We start from the raw sequence: 21,027 nt of genomic DNA on the forward strand, positions 1-21,027 counted from the left end.
GCCAAAAACATTTAAGAAGGTTCCTTCAACTGATTCAGACCCAAATTCTGCCAAATCTTTGAGCTTTGAGGTTAATGTTTCCCAGCTTAGTGACCTGTAAACGTGTTGGACATCACTTCTCCTAGTTGCCTAACTGGAATGAGAAGAACTGGAAAAGGCTAATTTTGGAGCCCCCCCCCCCCAAGACCAAGCACAAAAGAGATGGGCAAATCTGTAAATTGAAGTCTTTCTTAAAATGGGGATGACATCAAAGCCTGGTTTGTTCTTTCATAACGTTGAAACAATTTCCTTTAACTTAATAAAAAAATAATGTTGTGCCTCTATTTTCCTTTTCTTGGGGGTTTCTTTGCTATTATGAATGAAAGCAGATTGTTTTGAAAATCTGGAGTTGGCAGGAGGAAAAGTGGTTTCTGCCCATAGTTCCTACTTCTCAGCTATTTCTCACCTAACTCGCTGAGCTGTGTGAATGGCAGCAGTATGAGAACAGGAAGATTTAAACCAAAAATAGTTTTTGTAGGCTGTCTAAGAGGCACTGGAAGGGTCTCCCCCCTCCCTAACTCCCTCACTCCCCCCCTCCCATACACACACACACACACACACACACACACACACACACACACACACAAGATGTATATTGAAAAATTTGGAATCCGAGGTTTCATGCAGCTGCTCAGCATTCAAAGGTAAAGATTTCCCCTGTCCAGTCATGTCCGAGTCTAGGGGACGGTGCTGATTACTGTTTCTTAAACGAGCCAGAGTTGCCTGAAGGCGCTTCCATGGTCATGTGGCCAGCATGACTATACCCCAAGGTGTATGGAATGCTGTTACTTTCCCTCTGAAGTGGTACCTATTTATCTACTTGCATTTGCATGCTTTCGAAATGCTATGTGGGTAGGAGCTGGAGCAAGTAATGGTAGCTCACTCTGTCACATGGCGCTCAGGTGTCAAACCTGGGTTGTTAGATTTCCAGCTGAAAAGCTCAGTGTCTTCAACTGCTGAGCCAGTGTGCCCCCACCCAGCATTCAAAACCATATGCAATTGTTCATGCCTTTTTCCCTGCTAAATTAATGGTTTAATTGCCTTTTAATACCCCTTAAAACAGGGGTATCAAACTGCCGGCCCGCAGGCCAGAAGTGTCATCTGGAAGCCACGCCCACCCCATTGCCAGCAATGGCAAAACTGTCCTGATACATTGCGCGACGTCATGTGACGTCGCGAGTTTGATATGTCTGCCTTAAAACATCCCAAAATGGCCCAAATTGCCGTTTGGGAAGATGATGGACCCCCTTCTTGCTTTTTTCAGAAGGAGTTATTTGTGAGAATGTGAAGAAGTGGGCAGCTTCTGAGAAATCAAATGCTCCTATTCCTTAACAGAATAACTGAGTTGGAAGGGACCTTTGAGGTCATCTAGTCCAACCCCCTGCTCAGGCAGGAAACCCTATACTATTTCAGATAAATGATTGTCCAATTAAAAACCTCCAGTGTTGGAGCATCCACAACTTCCGGATGCAAGTCACTCCACTGATTTATTGTTCTAGCTGTTAGGAAAACTCTCCTTAATTCTAGTTTGGTTCTCTCCTTGATTAGTTTTCATCAATTGCTTCTTGTCCTGCCTTCAGGTGCTTTGGAGAATAGGTTGACCCTCCTCTTCTCTGTGGCAGCCCCTTATATATTGGAACACTGCTACATATCTTCTTTTCATTAAGCTAGCCATACTCAATTCCTTCAACCGTTTTTCATATATTTTATCCTCCAGTTCCTGTTGCTGCTCTCCTTTGTACTTTTCTAGAATCTGAACATTTTTTTTTTTTTTACATCATGGGGACCAAAACTGGATTCAGAATTCCAAATGAGGTCTTACTAAGACTTTGTAAAGCAGTACTAAAACTTCGTGTGATCTTGATTCTATCTCTCTATTAATGCAGCCTAGGGTTGCATTGGCTTTTTTGGCAGGTGCAGCATACTGCTGGCCCATACTCCCCTTCACCCCTTCCCCACAAAGAGGGGACTTTAGAGCTGATACCACATTGTTCAAGAGAGATTAAAGAGCCAACCAACATCTGCAAAAGTTGTATTTACATCAGGAAAACCAACATTAAAAGTTACAGTTCAAATTCATTTTACCAGTTCTGACAAGGAGTTGGGTACAAGGATTTGTTCTTGTCCTTTATTGTTATTTGCATCACTCAAGTTCTGGTTGACACGTGCCTTGTTTGCTGTCATTTTAGAAGGATACGCAACCAACTTGATGGGCTTTTTCAGTGAGAAACATTTCAAAACTGCATCTAGTGCGAATAAATATATCTCCTCAGTCATTCTGTCAGCTGAGGTGTTCAATTAGTCAATGTCAGTGTAGCAATTCATTAAAGATATTTACAGCTAATGTTCTACAAAGAGGCTGTCTAGACGGTAAAATTTGGCAGGAATAAAAACAAAGTAAAGAAGATGACTTGTAGCATTCAGGTCCTAAAGTGACATTTTGGCCCCATGGAAGAAAATGTGTGATGGATCCTATTTCCTCTTCTCTGCCCGCTTCTGACCTTGACTTCATTCCAGAAGAGACCCATCTGTAATTATCATTATGTCTTAGTACTGTTTTTAATACAGCACTTTGTACTTTGCAAATCATATTTCATTCTTTTCCCTCTCTCCTGGATTTTGCATCTAGGGTGCAGTTTAATGTAAAGTTAAACATGCATCAGCTAATTCATTTTGCTAGGCTTGTGCTTCAGATCCAGAAGAACAGCCGTCATGGGGAGATCTCAAGGCAAGAAGATTTAAACTCTAGAATCTGGACCATAACCTGACCCAGATATGGGGGGCCAGAGTAGCACCTGAGTTTGTACTGTTAGACTCTTCAGACTTCATAAGCTAATTTCAGTTTATTAGCTAACCGAAATGAATAGAATCAAGGGTCTGGTCTTTGTCATACATAGTAAGTTTTAAAAACATGTTTTTATGTGGAAAGAGTAGAAAAACAAAACAGTTCCATTATTTTGTCATTTGGCTCTGCATGTGTGTGTGAAAAAATTAGGAATGATATTTTCTGAATGTCTACAAGTTTTAAAAATAGTAATTCTGCCATTGTGACCTCTGAAATCTATAACTGTATATTTTTTTTTAAAAAAGAAGGTGGCCGGGAGATTGATTTATGCCATCTTAAACAGTTGTTATGCCTATATTGGTGGGGAGGGGGTAGGAGATGGGATAGGGGAATTGATACCAGATAAAATTTTAAGGTATCTTGGAGTGTGGGGTTTTTTTTAGATAAAAGTAAGTGAAAGTAGAAAACCTAAGTGGACCATTGTAAAGAAATGCAGTTGATTAAAGATTGAGGGGGAAAGTGTTACCTACAAGAATATTGTATGTACTTCAGTTTTTCCTTTCTTCTGAGTAAGATTTTTCTTCTCTAAGAGCAGATCTTATTTGTGAAACAATGCAGAATGTTGATGCTCAGCAACTGGTACACTTCTGTCATGAAGGTACCCCTTGTGGGAGCACTATATAATTAAGGAAATTAATGAAAATGCTTATTTATATTTTTATATTATAACATTATATCCCTTTTTTTCCAAAATAACAATTCAGGTAGCAAGTAAACACAATAAACTTTACTAAGTGCCCCCCCCCCACTACAAAAGGCTTTTCCTGCAGAATCCACTTTTTGCAGAATAGTCCAAGATTTCTAAGACAAAGGAGAGATTTGTAGCTCAGTCACAGATTTCTTCTTTGCATGCAGAGAAGCTTCAGATTTAATTCTTGGCACTGTAGTTAAGGTTGGGAAAGACTTCCGAAATCTAGAACACTGCTGCCTAGTGGTGTGGATGATCATAGGCAGATGAACAAGGCTGTTGTTCAGTATTAAGCATCTCCCATGTTCCTATACGCAGGACATGAGATCATATTCCTGACAAATCATGTCTAATTGTTAAATAAGATTTTTTTCAATATATATATATATATATACCAATACCTTTCTAGAAAAATGGACAGGTGTGTTGTGAGTATGCTATATGCACAAATTAAATCACATCCTTCCTTGCAGCTTTCTTCTCCCTCACCTGGAAAAATTCCTGTAGATGGCTTTGGGATTGACTTCATCACTGAAATTGAAGCTGATAAAACGTGGCCCAGACATGCTGTCAAATATGCATAAAAAATGTTGGACATATAATTTAAGATAGGCTGATGTCTAAGCCAGGGCTACAAGCCATGTGATCCATAGAAGTTGGCTGAGACACAATTCAAGATGGCAGAATGGGGAATCTTTTCTCCCAAATAAGGAAAAACAATTGTTTGTCCAAGTTTTAATTCATATTCAGATTTTAATTCAATAAGGGTACATATATATTTTAATAATTATATCTCAAATTGTTTTTAATAAAAAAATTATTAAGTTTCAGCAAAAAATAAAATATAAGAAAATAGAAAACTAAAGAAATGGAAAAAGGAAGTCATCAAAAAAAGATTAGGAGTGCAAATAAGGAGTGGGGAAAAGGGAGGGGAAATAAAAGGAATAACTTCCCTCTTTTTTTCATCAGATATAGTAACGTTTGTCCTAAGTTTAACAATTGGTCTCAGTATTTCTATAAACATAAACAGTTTTAATTGTCAACTCCCAAAATTAAAATTTCTTTTCTTTTAGTTTCAAGCAAAAATAAATAAATAACCAAAAGTGCTTTCCAGGTAGAAACAAAGCTACATAAAGACTTTTCTTTAATCAAAATAGTCAATTTTGCCATTTCTGCCAACTTCATTAGCTTTATGATCCATTCTTTTTCATTGTGGGAATCTGTAAGCCCTCAAATGCCCTTTTTTGATAAATTGCCAGATTTCAAGTGCACACATGTTCTAAAAATGAGGCAGTCTAAAATTGGAATGTAACTAAACAAATAAAGAATGTTTTCATCATTAATATGTTGTTGATTTTAGACTTGTTATCATGTTGGTTAAGTTCCATTGAGACTTTATTTTTCTAATCTGCAGACACTTTTTCCTATGAACATTCATGTGAGTTCCTTCCAACATAATGTGAATTCTGGTTAACTTAGATTACCCTGTGAACGCATAGCACACACTTCATGCCTGCCTGTAAGCTGTGGTTTGGGAGAACTGTACTTCTATAAACCTAGTAAATCACATTGAATCAGCCATGTCCTTTGTTTACTTCTTCCCTTTCTTTCTTCCATTAGATTATTGAAAAATCTGGGTCAGTACAGTCATTTCCAAAAGTAACAAAAAAACAATTCACACAAGATGAGTTGAAGGTGCGCATGCCAATTTGATATAAAAATTTGAAGTGCTAGTAAACTGCCAAAAATTTCAGATGTATGTTTTACTTATTCTTCCTTCTTTGCAGTTTCTTAGTTCCAGAAGTAGCCCATGTGAGGGTGCTAGAGTTGTCAGTCAAGATAGACCTGTCCTTATGAACTGATCTATCATCATATGTTTTCATGTCCTAATAGCTGTGAAAATAATCAAAATAGCCTGCTTTAGATGTATTTTCAACTAGATTTAGAAGGGTTCCCATGAAAAGCCTAGTCACCTGGAATTGTCCGTAGAATGTACAGAAAAGAAAATGAATTTAAAATATGGAAGAAGAGACTTAATTTGAACTTTTAGGAGGGAAAGCATGTTGCAACATTTTGTTGAATGACCCATTTCCTCTGTTCTTCTGTTCTCTGGTCATGCCATGGTTTTGCAGTTCTTTTTCAATAGTGGAAATGAGTCATGCCTTCTTTTGATGAGCAGCCATTTCAGGATATTTCCATATGTTAGATAAATGTCTATGGAGATTCTCAGTCATCCAGGTCATGGTTGTCCCAAAGGTGCTTTTTCAAAAGGCAACTGGACTTTGTTTTTAGGTTGAAGATGTTTTGCTTCTTAAGAACTGAAGAAGCTTTTTGAATGAGAAGCGAAACATCTTCAAGCAAAAAACAGTCCGGTTGCCTTTTGAAAAACGTTTGAGACTTATGTTAGATATGAAGACAATGCCTCTGCTGGGGGAGGACAGGAAAGATAGCAAGATGACAGATGAATTATCACAATGCAAACCCTACATTTTTAGGTCCATGCATGACTACACTATGTCTACCATCTTAGTGATTTTGATTTCACATCACCCAGCAATCATTGCATGAAGACATTATGTAGGAAACAGAACCAGAATTATGGATGGTTACTTGACTGGGTGGCAACCTGTGAATTTCAGAAAGCATTGTAAAAGAAATAGCTCTGTAACGAACCTTATATTGCTGTGAGCTCTCAGGAGATTTAAGGGTTAAACAAAAATGGAAGACCACCAACTCCCTCAGGAATGCTGTGCAGTGAATACAGTAAGTCCAACCCTTCCTGCATTCTTACAAGGTTTTTTATTATGTGGTGGGATTGAATACTAGCCAGACTGTGTTTATGGCTAGTATTCAAGCCTTTGTGGATCCCGGATTCTCTGTGTAGTGAAAATATTACACTTTGACTTTCCGCATTTTCAAAACTATAAAAATATTCAGTGAATGCTGAAACAGTTTTCAAGCATAAAAGACATATAAGTAAACTGCAATGACAGTAGATAGAGAACATATAATAAAATAAACCAAGAAAAAGAAATTGTCTGCATCTAATCTGCAAGATTAACATCACATCGGTTTTTACGAGAGGCATTTGAAAGACCACCATAGAAAAAGCCCCTAAAGAGGAAAAAGGCATAGTATTCCTCTAAGGAGAAAGCAGGTATAAATGGAGTTTTCATGTTTGTTTTTTTAAAATAACATGGCATCTAGCTGAAGAATGTCTTATCTATCACCTTGATCATGCCTGGAAACATGACAAGATTGTTTAAAAAAATACAGGAGAGGGATGTTTTGCTGATCTGAAATTGAGACAGCTTAGGAAATGATATTCTGTTCTGTGAAAGAAGATTGTCCTTGACAGGAAAAGGAGACACATCTGGCATCTAATGTACTGTACATCCAAAGATGTATAATTTTTTGGATGAGTGACTTATTTAACACTTGCATGATTTGACCCAGCTGTGGCATAATTCAGTGCAGCATTATTCCATTGTTTAAATTTTTGCAAAATTCCTGATTCTTTGTACCCAATTAATGTTTTTGGAGTGATACGCAATGCCTAAACTCTCAAAATAAGCATTGGACTTGATTCCCAGGAGGCTTTGTGAGTGATAAGTCTTGGCTTTGGTGTTTACTAAAGGAAATATAGTGGAAAGTCATCAGAAAATGGGCTCTCTTTCGCTCTCTCCCCCCCTTTTTTCTTAGCTTTCCTTTTTACACATAACAGACTCTTTGTATGTAGAGTCGCTTCCTCATCCTTCTGTGCAGCTGAGCTGTTCGTTTCCCTCCCTTTCGAAGGATCTTTCACACAATGAGTAGGGAGTAAGGAAATGAGGCATAGCACTGTAATTCACGAAAATTGTCCAAAAAGATATTCATCTGAGGGTAAGATACAAGGCTACTAATTAAGCAAAATGCTGTCCAAAATCCAGAATACTCCAGATTTCATTGGCAATTTCTGAGTTTCCCTTCTCTAGAAGTAGCGACTGACTCATCAAAGGATTTACAGGAGTTGAAAAGACTCAAATAAGAAGCATTTTTAGAGGAATGTTGAAGTCCTAACCATAAATAGCAGAGTGGATCCTGAACATGATGTTCACCTCTGTTTTAGTTCTTCATGTTAGTGGATTTATTTATATTCATTTGGAGGCTGCCTAGGGGTTTTAATGTTACTAAAACTTTAAAACACAATCCCAGCAACCTGCATCACTGTGGAATTCTAATTAGGGCTTTCCTCTCTAAGAGCCTTGTAGAATAATGAGACTTCTCTTTCTTCAGAATTAATCTGGATTTACTAACAGAAATCTAGAAACAGCATGGGAATTTCTAAATTGGATTTAACATAATGCCTAATCTATGTGAGGTAGAGAGACAGTTTGATATCATGGTTAAGACACCAGGCTAGAAACCAGGAGACTGGGAGTTCTAGTTCCACCTAAGGCACAAAGCCAGATGGGCAATCTTGGGCTATTCATTTTCTCTCAGCCCTAAGGAGGCAGATTCTGAAATCTCACCAAGAAAATTTTAGAGACTAGTCCAGGCAGTCACCAGGAGTCAACGTTGATTTGAAGCACACAAATATACAAAATGAAACAAAGTAAATTTCCCTATAGCACTTTGATCTGTTTTCCTCACTTTTTAAAACTTCTCAAAATAGTTCTAAAATAATTGTAGGGCAGGGATTGTGTCAGTTTTTCTTTAAATTCCGGAAAACTTTGTGAAAGGGACAAAATTCTATATAATACCTGACTGCCGTCTGACTGTTTATCATGAACTGGGGCTGTATTGAGCACAATGGAATGATTAAAAGAATTATACGGAGAAACTGTAGCATTAGTCCAGACTATTAGGTATGCCAGCTTGAGTTCCTGAGTAAATGGTAGGTTATAAATCAAATAATTTTTATTTTATTTTAATTTGAGGTTGCCCTCGGCTGGACCTAGAATATTAGAATACTGTTATAGCACTGGTTACAGCTAAGAATGATTTAATATTGATGAATTTATGGATTAAGGATAACATGAATGCAACATCATGGGGATACAATAGATGAGGGAAAAAATATTATGGAACATCTTTGTAACATGGTTAGGTGTAACTGGTCTTTGTTCAGTACATGGATATGTTTTCTGAGGTGTGATGACCAGGAAATCACAATCTTCTTGTAAAACAGTAAGAATTTCAGAGGCAAGCAAGTTAAGAAGATGCTACATCCAAAGACATTTTAACATAAAACGTAAAAGGGTCTTTCATCCTCAAGGATGAAGCAGAGAATCAAGAGATTCATCTCCCCATCATCTAGCAATTGAGTGTTTTGTAATTGGAGGGCTCAGTTGTAATCATACCTTGAGAATTACCTGAATTATAATTCATAGAACTCTTGTAGGTGGTAAACATTATTTAATAGATTAAGTGGTTAATTGACAAACAACGCATGAATATGGATCTAAAACAGTGGTTCTCAACCTGCGGGTCAGGACCCCATTTGGGGTCGAACGACCATTTCACAGAGATCGCCAAACAATGCAGTCCGCCATTTTTTTCCCCTTTTCCTTAGCTGTGCTACTTCCTTTTATTCTATTGGCTTTTGAAAGCCAATAGAATAGACTCTCTTGAATAGAGTCTAATTCTATTGGCTTTCAAAAGCAATAGGAATTGTCCAGGCTGTCTCTGCCCTGCTGAGCCCGCCAAAAGTCCCATTCTGCAAACGGTGCTGCACCAGTTGAGTAGTCCTCGACTTACGACTGGTTGAGTAGTCCTCAACTTACAACCGGTTGGGGGTCGCGGCATTAAAAAGGTTGAGAACCACTGATCTAAAATGATCTCTTCTCCTCTACTGGAAAATGAAGATTTTCTATAACAAATTTTCAAGAACAAGATATTCTCAGGCCTATAGAAAAGATCACATTTTGAATGGTACTTTTCAAAATTTTCCTACAGATTCTACTAAATGAAACAATAAATTTAGAAAGCAGAGAATCAAGAGATTCATCTCCCTATGTAGCTTGCTGAATAACCACTTCTGTATTGTTTACATTGGACACACAATTCAATTATGCCAAAAGGAGGCAATGTACGACACCATCCAGCAATCCCAGCCAGCTAACTAATAATGAGGGATGCTGGAAATTGCAATATTAAATTCAATAACATTCAGAGATCCAGAAGTTGATTACTAGGCCTAGGCAGATCAACAGCAAACTTCCTGTGGTTCCTCCCAAGCATCACGTGTCACTTGGCAGAATTAACATAACACCAGCTAAATTCAATTGTCCCCTTAGATCAGAGGCCCCCAACTTTCTGGGCACCAGGGACTGGTTCCATAGAGAGAGGTTTTACATGGACTGGAAAGTGTGTGGTTTTGTGTGTTGCCAGCATCCCACAGATGGGGCTTTGTTTGTGCAGACCGGTTGCTGGCATACTGCAGCCCGGTACCAGTCCATGGACCGGGGATTGGGGACCCCTGCCTTAGATTCAGTAAGAGGAACTTTGGCACATGCATTGCTAATCATTTGAATTGAAGTGGGACAACCAGTTTTTTATGAAGCCATCACTTGAAAAGGATGCTCAGATTTAGCTTCGATGAAGCAGAATCCTCTTTTGAAATCTCCACAGTTTCATTAGCTATCCCAAACTGAACGTTCTTATCTCTACATGGAGCACATTTAACAATTAATATAATTTCTTTAAAGTCTCACCTGCTCAGCTAGTATAGGATATTATAAAGATCTTGCTTCCTTTGGGGCCTTCCATATCTGATAATGGGTCTGCTGTAAATCTTTGATTTAACAGACCATCTTGGATGAAAATTGGCCATTAAATTATATCAATAAATGTAATTGACATTTATGTCATTAAGGCACCACTTTTAGGTCATTTGTATCACTTTACATAATTATGCAAGTAGCATAACGATGAAAACTGTAAAAATGTCAATTACATAATTATGCAAATAACACCGATTATAACAATTTTCTGGACTGCTGCAATAACAATGAGTTTCACATGCTGTTTGGAGTGAAATCGAAAGAAAAAAAATTGTCCTGTACATCCAAACTGCACTGAATAAAACTGGAAAATCAGTTGGGTTGTTTTGCATTATTTTCTCAAGCTTGGGTTTAACATACTGTAATGTTGCAAGCCCTGCTGGTTTTATTTTGTTTGATCTGTGTCACTTTTAGATGCTTTTAGTCTGGGTTGTCTGTGTGGTTTATCTGATTTTATGGGTGGTGTTGGTTTTGTATACTGTCCAGAGTCCATTAGAAAATGAGCAGAAGAGCTGGAATTGAAACAAGGAATTCTCAATTGTTAGAGAAATGTGCTTCTGGTGCTTTGTAATATGGGACATATGATTCAATATTCACGCTGTGTTTGTTTTTCTTTTTCATGGATCTCTTTTTTACGTTCAGCAGGCCTTTCACTTTTGAAATATTTGCCCTAAGTCGGGTAGGCAACCTTGGCTCTTTTATGACTCGTGGACTTCAACTCCCAGAATTCCTGAGCCAGCATGGCTGACTCAGGAATTCTGGGAGTTGAAATCCACGAGTCATAAAAGAGCCAAGGTTGCCTACCCCTGCCCTAAGTAGAATAAGAAAGTTTTTTAGTACTGTATAGATTAGTTGGAACGGAGCAAAATGACATATTTTGCCACAAACAAATTATGCAATGGCTCACCTATCACAAGCATGCATCAGACGACATAAGCACTGGTGCTAGTGAAGAAAAACAATACTGCTACCACCCAGAAGACAACAACACATTGGCTCTGGATCCAAACACTTTCCAAATTATACATATGTGGTAAAGCTCTTATGGAAATAATGGACAATATTAATAACCTTTTACTTGTATCTAACAAGCAGCCATGTAAAAGTAAGTTATTCCACAATTCATAATATGACCACCTGCTTTTTTCACGGACATGATTTTCCAGTATCTGTAATATCACTTAGAGCAGTGGTTCTCAACCTGTGGATCGGGACCCCATTTGGGGTCGAACGACCATTTCATGGGGGTCGCCAAACAACGCAGTCCACCATTCCCCCCCCTTTTCCTTAGCTGTGCTACTCCCTTTTATTCTATTGGCTTTTGAAAGCCAATAGAATAGACTCTCTTGAATCTATTAGAGTCTAATTCTATTGGCTTTCAAAAGCCAATAGGAATTGTCCGGGCTGTCTCTGCCCTGCTGAGCCCGCCAAAAGTCCCATTCTGCAAACGGTGCTGCACCAGTTGAGTAGTCCTCGACTTACGACCGGTTGAGTAGTCCTCAACTTACAACCGGTTGGGGGTCACGACATTAAAAAGGTTGAGAACCACTGACTTAGAGATAAACATAGTGTATCTATTACTCCTCACAGAGCAGTGCACAGCTTAATATGCTGAGCTTCTGGGGGAAATACAAGATATAAATATAACAAATAAATAAGGTCGAGAAAGCTGTATTAATAATAATATCAAATTAATTAATAATTATAATTAGCAATTAATAATACCATAATAATAAATTATTTAAAACAATTAATAGTACCAAAAACAATGTATGGAGAACATAACAAAATTAGTTCCTTAACTTTTATTATCTTCTCCATTGCCTCTTTCACCCCAACTCATTTCTACTACAGTTCCACAAATCTGTATTTAGCCAAAGTAATTAGAAAGATACACTAATGAAATCTGAGTAGTTCCTGGTTTCTTGAACTTACCTAGCTGTGTGGGGCTTCACAAGACATTCTTTAAATGAACTTTCCTAAGTGGTACCAAAGGCTCTGCAGCAAAACGTCTACACATCAATACCATTCCACCGCCACTGAGTGCTTCTGTACCAGAGACAAATTCCTTATGTGTCTAATCACACTTGGCCAATTCAATTCAATCCAATCCAATCCAATATCTCCACCCAAAGTATTGGAATAGGGAAATGAACTAGTAGCAAAATAATTTTGAGATATGCTTCACACTAGCAGTGATGTGCTTTTGTAGCTCAAAAAGCCACAAGGATAGTAAAAAAAAAAAAATGCCAGAGAAATCTGTGTTATTTTCTTCAATTTTGATATGAATTTTATCATGTGTGAAGTTGTTATCAACACTGAAGTGTGGATTAGTCTCACAATATTATGGTTATACACATTTATCGGATATATTTGAAATCATTGGATTGGGTTCAGACCCGCTTGAATTACTGTAAATCTGGGGGTCAGTCCATAACATCAAATCAGGAACTCTACTTCAGTAAGCCTACAAAAATCATTTTGAGCATCTGTTGCTTTAAAAAATACTAATGCTAAAATGATATAAAAATGGAAATTTAAAAAAATATTCTCTATTTTTTCAGAAACTTTGGAGAATGGACCTAACAAGTGTGAAAGGTGAGTAAAATTTTCCGTTGCCTATTGAATATTGGTGTCCCTACCCTGTGAAGAGTCCTTAGGGCAGTCATTCTCAATCTTGGCAACTTTAAGATGTCAAGATTTCAATTCCTAGAATTCCCCAGCCAGTATGCTGACTGGGGAATTTGGGGAGTTGAGGTTCAGACATTTTAAAGATGCCAAAGCTGAGAAACATTGCATGCTTCTGCTGTCCACATGGCGTTCTCTGTTTAGCAGTTGACTCATTCTTCTGCTTGACTGGAAGCCTATGGGCCAACTGGGAAAGCCTCCAGTTTTCCGGAATATGGGGATGGTTCTTTACCACTTTAGCTTCTTTAACAATAGACACTCTTTTAAATGAAGTGCTGAGCTGCAGCTACTGACCATTGTTTTCTAATGGAGAGCTGTATGAAGAATCAAGATGGAAGGTTGCATTTGGCAGCATTTCAAATAAACAAGCAAAATATTCTTAAAGTTAGGTGAAACTTAACAGATGCTAAGTTAAGCTATGCAGGAACTCTACTCTCCAGGCCTTCCCTTGTTTATTCAATTCAATAAAAATGTCTCCATCAGTTTGAATGAAGAGGCTGCTTTACAGAGCCACTCATATGGAAAGGACAATGGAAGAAGGCTGTTGACCCAGGTGCAGATATTGAAAGACCATTGGATCTCATGAGATGATAGGGGCTGGGACCAAATTTTGGATGGGGCAGTCAGGCTAAAAGAGGTAGTTGTTCTAAGCTAGAAACCAAGAGAGTGTGAGTTTTAGTCTTGCCTTAGACAGGAAAGCCAGCTGGGTGATTTTTGGCTTTTCTCTCAGCCCAACTTATCTCACAGGGTTGTTGTGAGCAAAATAGGAGAAGAAATCAGATACGTTTCTGCCTTGAGTTATTTATAAAAATCATAAAAATAGAGAGAGGGGGGGAGGGAGGGAGGGAGGGAGGGAGGGAGGGAGGGAGGGAGAGGGAGAGAGGGGAGCCCTTGAGAGGAACATCACAAGCTTTCTTACTTTTAAATCCCGTCATCCCTGAGAAATAACGGTTTTCAGGCTATGTGTTGGAAAGCCAAAGGTTCTTTGATTCAGTAGAACGTTGAGGTGCTGAGAAGCTGTGTTTGTTTGGTGTGTTGTATAAGCCCAATCCATTGTAACTAATTCAATAAACCAGGTAAAATTGTGTCTTGTGTGAACCAGGGGAAGGGAACTATATCTGTATACCTGTATTGATTTGACAGGAACAAGTAAGTGGGAAGGTTAAAGATGAGTACGTCACAATGTGAGAAAGGGGAAATTTCAATAGCTTAAGACAAAATCTTAATTGGAAAAATGTTCCCTTTTAATCCAATTGCCCTACTCAGGTCCAGTCCTATCAAGAGGACAGATACCGTCTCTGTTCTCAAAACAGGTCTAAGATGCACCAGGAGAGACAAGCAAGATTCTTCCCCTTGTATGTTCTGTAGGAAGTACTTTTATTTTTATATGCCTAATAGAGGTTTTTATATGCCTAATAGAGACAAGTATTGTTTCACTGTTTGAGTGCATGAGTGTCATAATAATTAACAAACTTGGAAACATGTCTTGATGTTTGTTTCAGTGGAGCTAACAGGAAAAGATCAAGCAAAGATGAGACGTATTGGAAGGAGATCAATGCAGCGATGGCCTTAACCAATCTTGCCCAGGGAAAGGACAAACTGCAGGGTACAACCAGCTGTATCATTCAGAAATCCTCACACATATCAGAAGTGAAGACAGTCAAAGTTCCACTAGTGCCAATGCCATTTTAAGAGAAAATGTGATTTCGCTATCTTTTTCATGCTGTTCATTTTCTTGTAAGATCACAAAAGATCTAGAATAGGGATTGAAGCTCCTATTGTAGTCTGTGACAGTCAGGACGAATAAGAATGAGCGTAGCTCACCGAAAAGGTCTCACCAGCAAGCACTAGCAAAAAGATCCTGAAGAGGTTTGTGTGGTTCTCATTCATTTTCTTCTTTGCGAGTAAAAGCTATTCCCAATAATTTGTGTTCTGTTATGGTACAGTAATCAAGAAATACTCTCTCAGGCTAAATTGTTTCTTAAATAACATGTCAGTTATGGGGGGGGGGGAAGTCCCCTGCATTTTTCTTCTTAAGTCAAATTATTAACTTATTTTATTGTATTAATCACGCTGCACATTAAGCATCTGCATTGCTATAACAATAAGTGCCTTGCTTTCTTACAGTAAGCTACAACGTGGGCATAGCTTTAGACATCTGTGCCTCAAAATGTCAACCACCCAACACTTAACCTTGCATGTAGTTCTAAGTGCATCCTGGCCATTCAAAGCTGACGTCAGAAAGGGTATTATTGCTGGTTTGAAGCCCTCAGACCTTTGGTTTATCTGAATTAGAGATCCAGTAATATCTAAAATGAAATTGCTATATTTTACCATGGAAGAAAAATTGATTATTACCAGGCAATACTCTGCTTTGCTCAAGTGAAATCAAATTGCTATATTTTGTTTGATAAGATACCAATTGAATTATTTTGATAAGTGTGATAGTATGACTTCAAGAGCTTGGGGTCCAGATTAAAAAAAAGAAATAAACCTCAGTCATTTTAAGAAGCATTCTAACATCAAGCACATTTATAGGAGATATGAAGCAGCCTTCGTTTCAGGTGCTTTGCAATTTGGATGTTGTTGTTTCTCAAAATGATTAAAAAATACAGTGCCTCTTCTTTCACTGACTGCTCTTTTTACTCTTATTATTGTTGAGCATGAGAGCAAGATAGCAGGTCAAAGAGAAATTAAATCTCACCTATGAAAATGTTCTTGTTCTTAGCTTTATATAGTGCTTAATTTTTTTTTACATGAAAACTATCCTGTGACAGCTTAAGAGTTGTTCTTGTTGCAGTAAAGCTATCAATAAATCCAGTATAGAGTCCTCCCTTTTGAAGTCTCCTTTAGATTTATTGAAACTGTTATGTAAGTAAACAAAGCAGCTCACTTTTTTGGTACCAAATCAATCTATGCTTCAGTTTATTATTTACATTGGAGCTCTGTAACTTTCCACGACGGAAACCGTTATTGCCTTAATGCATCCAAAATGTTTTTATTTTGGTATGGAATGTATCAAATGAAGGCAATCCCCATTTCAATGAAGGAAAAAGGGCATAATGAAATCTATATATTATATAAAGTGAAAAGCCTGAATTAAAAACATGTGGGGTACACAACAGACAAAATTGTGGCACTGACTCAATTTAAAGTTAAAATAGATGCTAAATTAGGCATTAAAAACAACATTTTAAACCCCTAGATTTGACTGCCATTGAGTCAAGTGAATTGTATAAAATAGTTTTTATGGAGGTGTATCAAATTTTTCTTCAACCATCCAGAAATGTTCTAATCAGGTTCCTTCCCTTATGTAAACAACAGTAAAGCTCCAAATAGTTTATATTGAGTGGTAAAAGAAAATTAGAGAAAAAAGTTGATTGTTAGAGTTTGTTTAGCAAAGTTGAAACCAAACTTATTTTCCTTTGTTTGAATGTTACATTTGAATAACAATATCCAGACTAAATTGTAAACCTAGTTTTGAGAAAATATCATTTAACCTCTAATCTTGCTTTTTTCCCCAGCCTAGCTATATATAGCCAATAAAAAGAAAAAAAAAAAATCAGTATATGTTAGCTGAGATAGACAAGGCAGAAACAATGTTTAATTCCTCATGTTCTCACCTGATGGAATTCTCCCTCTAAAAGGAGTGGGTGACCTGTACCCTCTGCAGCCTTAGTTCTTTGGCGGCAGTATTCAAATCCTACTTGACCATAATTCCCCCAAATGCAAAGCACCCTTCCCACCACTTCAGAGTGTAAAAAGCATGAAAATGGTAATATAATTTCTAATATAGAAATATCCCAGTGGAAGGAACAAGGAAACAGCTTTTCCCTTACATTCCGTCCTGACCATTTGATATGGAGTCATGGTGTGACCCTTTCAACACTCTGGTCCTTAGCCTCCCTAAAATGTTCAATATCCACCAGACTTTTGCCTACTTTTACCTGATATGGTCAGGTTTATACATCCATGAGGTGTTCTTTGTGTATAGGACTCCTAGCAGAAGAGCAGGTAAGAATGAATTAATACTTTGACGTGTTCATACAGCTCTGCATAGAATTCTTTTAATATGTGCTAATTTTCTGGATTCTTGGCAGTATAACCAATCAAAGTAAGCCAGATTAAATCTAACCTGGATTACAAAATCAACCAGGTTTCATTCTTAAACTCTGTTGGGAGGGTAGGTAACCTTGTGAACAATTCAAAGCTTTCTGTTTTAAATAAAAACTACCGCATGTCTAAATTGACTTCTAATTTCCTGATCATGGACAGCACTGTGTAGGGTCCTTATAGGACAGTGGTTCTCAACCTTTTTAATGCCGCGACCCCATAATACAGTTCCCCATGTTGTGGTGACCCCCAACCACTTATACATCACCGGGTGCCAGGGTCGTGGCCAAAGAAAAGGGGGGAAAAGTGGCGGACAGCCTTGTTTGGCGACCCCTGTGAAATGGTCGTTCAACCCCAAATGGGGTCCCGACCCACAGGTTGAGAACCACTGTTATAGGAGGAAGATAAGTGGGGGTTAAATTGTGCAAGAAACATCTATAGTCAAAAGAAGCTTCCTAAGTCACCATGTATACATGGAAGCAGTGGATATAGGCTGCAGAAGATTTGCACCTGTTGCACTCCCTCCATGTAGAGGGACATTCCTAGCAATGTGAGAGAGGCAGGAGAACCATCCCTTGATGAAGCTAACTTTCAGGTATGCAGAATGATTTTCAAGTGTAGCCAGTTCCAATTGCACTAATATAAACTAGCAGGTATCCGCCTTGATGTAACTTGTAGAATGCATCTTGATGTAACATAGAATTTTGTGATGATGGTTATTTCTAAACTGTATAGTTAAAATGATTTGATATGAAAAATATATATATTTTCTACACAAATATATATATATATATATTTACTTTTTTAGGGGCCGTTTTCATTGACATGAAAAAGCAGGAAATATACTGTATGTTATGACTGTATGAACAGCTGAAGTTTACTTTTGAATGATTTACATCATTATGCAAAAGAGATTTCCCCACACTTATGGCTTTGACAACCAATCTACTGGATTTTCTCATAACAATGTGAGTTTTTAAAATAAAAACAGAGAGTAAGTGCTTCGCTTTAGTTCATACTATTGTAAATTATTCTGCTATTAACTATTTTGTGAAAATAAACTGCCTTGCCAAACTTTTCTGTAAGATGTTTTCCATTTTGTTTTGTTTAAAAAATTCAAGTGAATGACAGTATCAACAAAATTACTAATATGTGGAAGAAAGAATGAAGATAAACCCAAAGAATAAATGTTACTATACAAAACAAGGCTGGTGTGGATCACGTGATTCCTTTTTGAGGAGAGGGGCTAAAAAAAAAGAGATTCATGTATACTGGTTCATGTAAGCAAGACCGTCTATTCTGGGGTGCAGTCATTTGGGGATCTTGACATCTGCCTTTTCTGTGGTGGCCTGAATACAAATATAGAGGGTCTATGAGGGTAACTGAAATCCCCCATTGTTGCAACTTGTCTTTTGAATGCCCTAATTTTGTAGTATAACTAAATATTGCTACCAGCCAAGTTTATAGCATCTTCAAATTTAATTCAATGGAGAAACACAAGTAAGAGTATTATTTCTGGATTTCAAGAGTAAATGCAAACTACGATTCCTAGCGGCATTTGAGTGTGACAAACAGTCAATCCAGAAATTCCATGATCTTTATTTAATCAATGTATACAGCTGCCTATTTTAACAAATGTTTCTGGGTGGCAAACAATATTAAAATAAAATTTAAAAGTTACATCCCCAAATACCATACAAAAAGTAAGGCAAATATCGCAACCAACATTTGCTAACACAATCAGGAGATGGAATCTTTTTTATACTCAGAGCCTCAGGTCCCAAACCAGGTCAGCAAGGTTGGGCCATCTTAATTCCCCAGAGATAGATCAGATAGAGACTAAGGCAGAAAGGGCTCACTTTCTGGGCTTCATCAGATAGCATGTCCATCCTGATCAATTGGATGGTAGAAATAACCAGGTGGAGATGGTCCTTCAGGTATAAGGTACAGGGAAATAATTGATGTTGTGTTGTTTTATTATCTTCTATGCCTGAAGACAACTATGTCTGGGCATTTCTGAAGTTCCAATTAGATGAACAGATAGGATAGTGTCAAATGATTTCTAGGCAATGAAAAGTAAAGCTAAACATTTGTGTGATATTTTGTTTTTTTCATTTTCCCTGAATTTAATCCTTCTACTGCCACAAATATAAGCATCAGAAATATGCTCAGAACTGAGTCTCAGTTATTTATCAGCAAACTTGCTGGTCTTTGCCTCAGCAGGCATGCTCATTTTAATAACATAAACAACTTAAAAAATATATCCCCTCATGCTAGTTTGGAAACAAATTTTGATTCCAAAAGTTGTTGATTTCAAATACCTATTCTGCTCAGCTTGCTTCTCAGTATTGGAGATACAATTAAACAGAAAATTAAGCATGCCGAGGACCACTGATTTCATAGGATATAAGCACACTTAATAAGGTTTGGGCTGATAGCCCAGAAGTTTATAAAGAAGTGTTCAAGGAATTAATGGTGGGTAGTAATGAGCTTCCTTATAGCAACAAGTGGTTTCTATAATTTCTATATAGAAATTCTTTATATTTCCAAAACCCTAAGAGATGGGGACTAAAAACTATTTCAGAGTTGTGTTCAAGTGTTTGAAAGATAAGCCTAACATGTTATGATACAGGAATATGTGCCAAAGCTTTGGGCTGCTTTAAAAGCATTGAAAGGACATGTGTGTCATATTCTGATCTTTTATGTTTTTGGTCCTGGCTCAACAACTGGTAGTTTGCTTTCACTGCCAGTTCAGTTTCATCATCTATTGTTAAAAAAAACTATTACTGAATTGCACTGACCCAACTAGACCCCAAATTACCTTGTTGCATGGCAAGTTTAGAAGAATAATGGTTCAAGAACACTGTGTAGTTTGTCTAGTGTTCTCAACATCTTCCATGAAGTTGAGATTTCAGGGCAAGAAATATTACAGTTCTATCTGTTCATTTCTACCTCCTTTGTCTCTTTCTGACTTACCAAATAGGGCTACTTTACTGTTTTCCTGGAGGGACCCATTATAGAGGTCACAAAATGTTTGCAATGGAAAAATAAGAGGTATATCTATATTTATTGAAAGTGTCCTATAGTCTCTATTTTCTAAAGGGAGGCTAATTTCCTAAAAAATCCATGCATGTCCCAGAAAGCTTGCTTGAGAGAGAAGCCAAAGCATCTACAGACAAAATGCTATGTTTACATTCAACTAATTGTCATTAATAGCAGTGCTTTGGGTATCAATTAAATTAGGAGAAGAGATCAGGAGAATCTGGAATAGTCCTGTCATCATTCTCATAAAAACATTTAGGTGAGGCAATTTTATCAAATCAGTAATGATTACTGAGTATAATTTAGGACAAATGCAGGATAAAGGCAGAGCTGAGGTTTCCAAATTCTATTATCAATCACTAATTGATAGTGATTAGCATTAATTAAGAAAGTAGACGGGAAAGGCCATGGATACACAAATTGATAGATTTTCCACATCTCAATCTTTAATCTCCCCAACTCAAATTCTTTTAATGCAACTATCATATCTGCTTGGTCAATTGGCAATGGATATCAGACCTATCTCAATGTAGCTATAAATCAATGCACCTGAATTTTTCAGCCATTGTGGTCTGGTTCCCTAATGGATGAGCTCATTCGTCTTGTTGAATCTTTTTTCAGATAATTTTATTTTCCATTCTGTTCTTTGGATAGGATCCCAAGACTTTCTCTTTTTTTCTCTGCCATTTCTTGGAGATGTACTAATGCTGCACAGGTTTTTTTAAGCTGGATATCCATCTTCTGCAAAAGTTTTATTTATAACTACCTAAATAGTTGTTATTAGTGCTCTCTGTTGATAGACTGTCTTCTTTCCAAAGAACGTCATTTAAACAGCAGACTTAGTCTGC

The 21,027-nt window shown here is 37.4% G+C and overlaps 1 protein-coding gene across 6 annotated transcripts in view; it reads left to right on the top strand.

Moving 5' to 3' along the window:
• Nucleotides 1-18,343, top strand: part of MKX (mohawk homeobox) — a 57,637-nt gene extending 39,294 nt beyond the window's left edge. For 4 of the 6 annotated variants that reach the window (XM_039364002.1, XM_039363966.1, XM_039364012.1 and 1 more), the window contains 2 exons: nt 12,901-12,934; nt 14,527-18,343. In XM_039364002.1, coding sequence (XP_039219936.1) covers nt 12,901-12,934; nt 14,527-14,716 — 224 coding nt within the window. In that variant the 3' untranslated portion in view covers nt 14,717-18,343. The remainder of the gene's footprint in view (nt 1-12,900; nt 12,935-14,526) is intronic. The other 2 variants (XR_005559222.1, XM_039363978.1) reach the window with 2 other exon arrangements.
• The last annotated feature ends 2,684 nt before the right edge of the window (nt 18,344-21,027 follow it).

The sequence above is a fragment of the Crotalus tigris genome, unplaced genomic scaffold (assembly GCF_016545835.1).
Source record: "Crotalus tigris isolate CLP2741 ecotype Arizona unplaced genomic scaffold, ASM1654583v1 scf7180000017591.2836849, whole genome shotgun sequence".
Taxonomy (NCBI): Eukaryota; Metazoa; Chordata; class Lepidosauria; order Squamata; family Viperidae; genus Crotalus; species Crotalus tigris.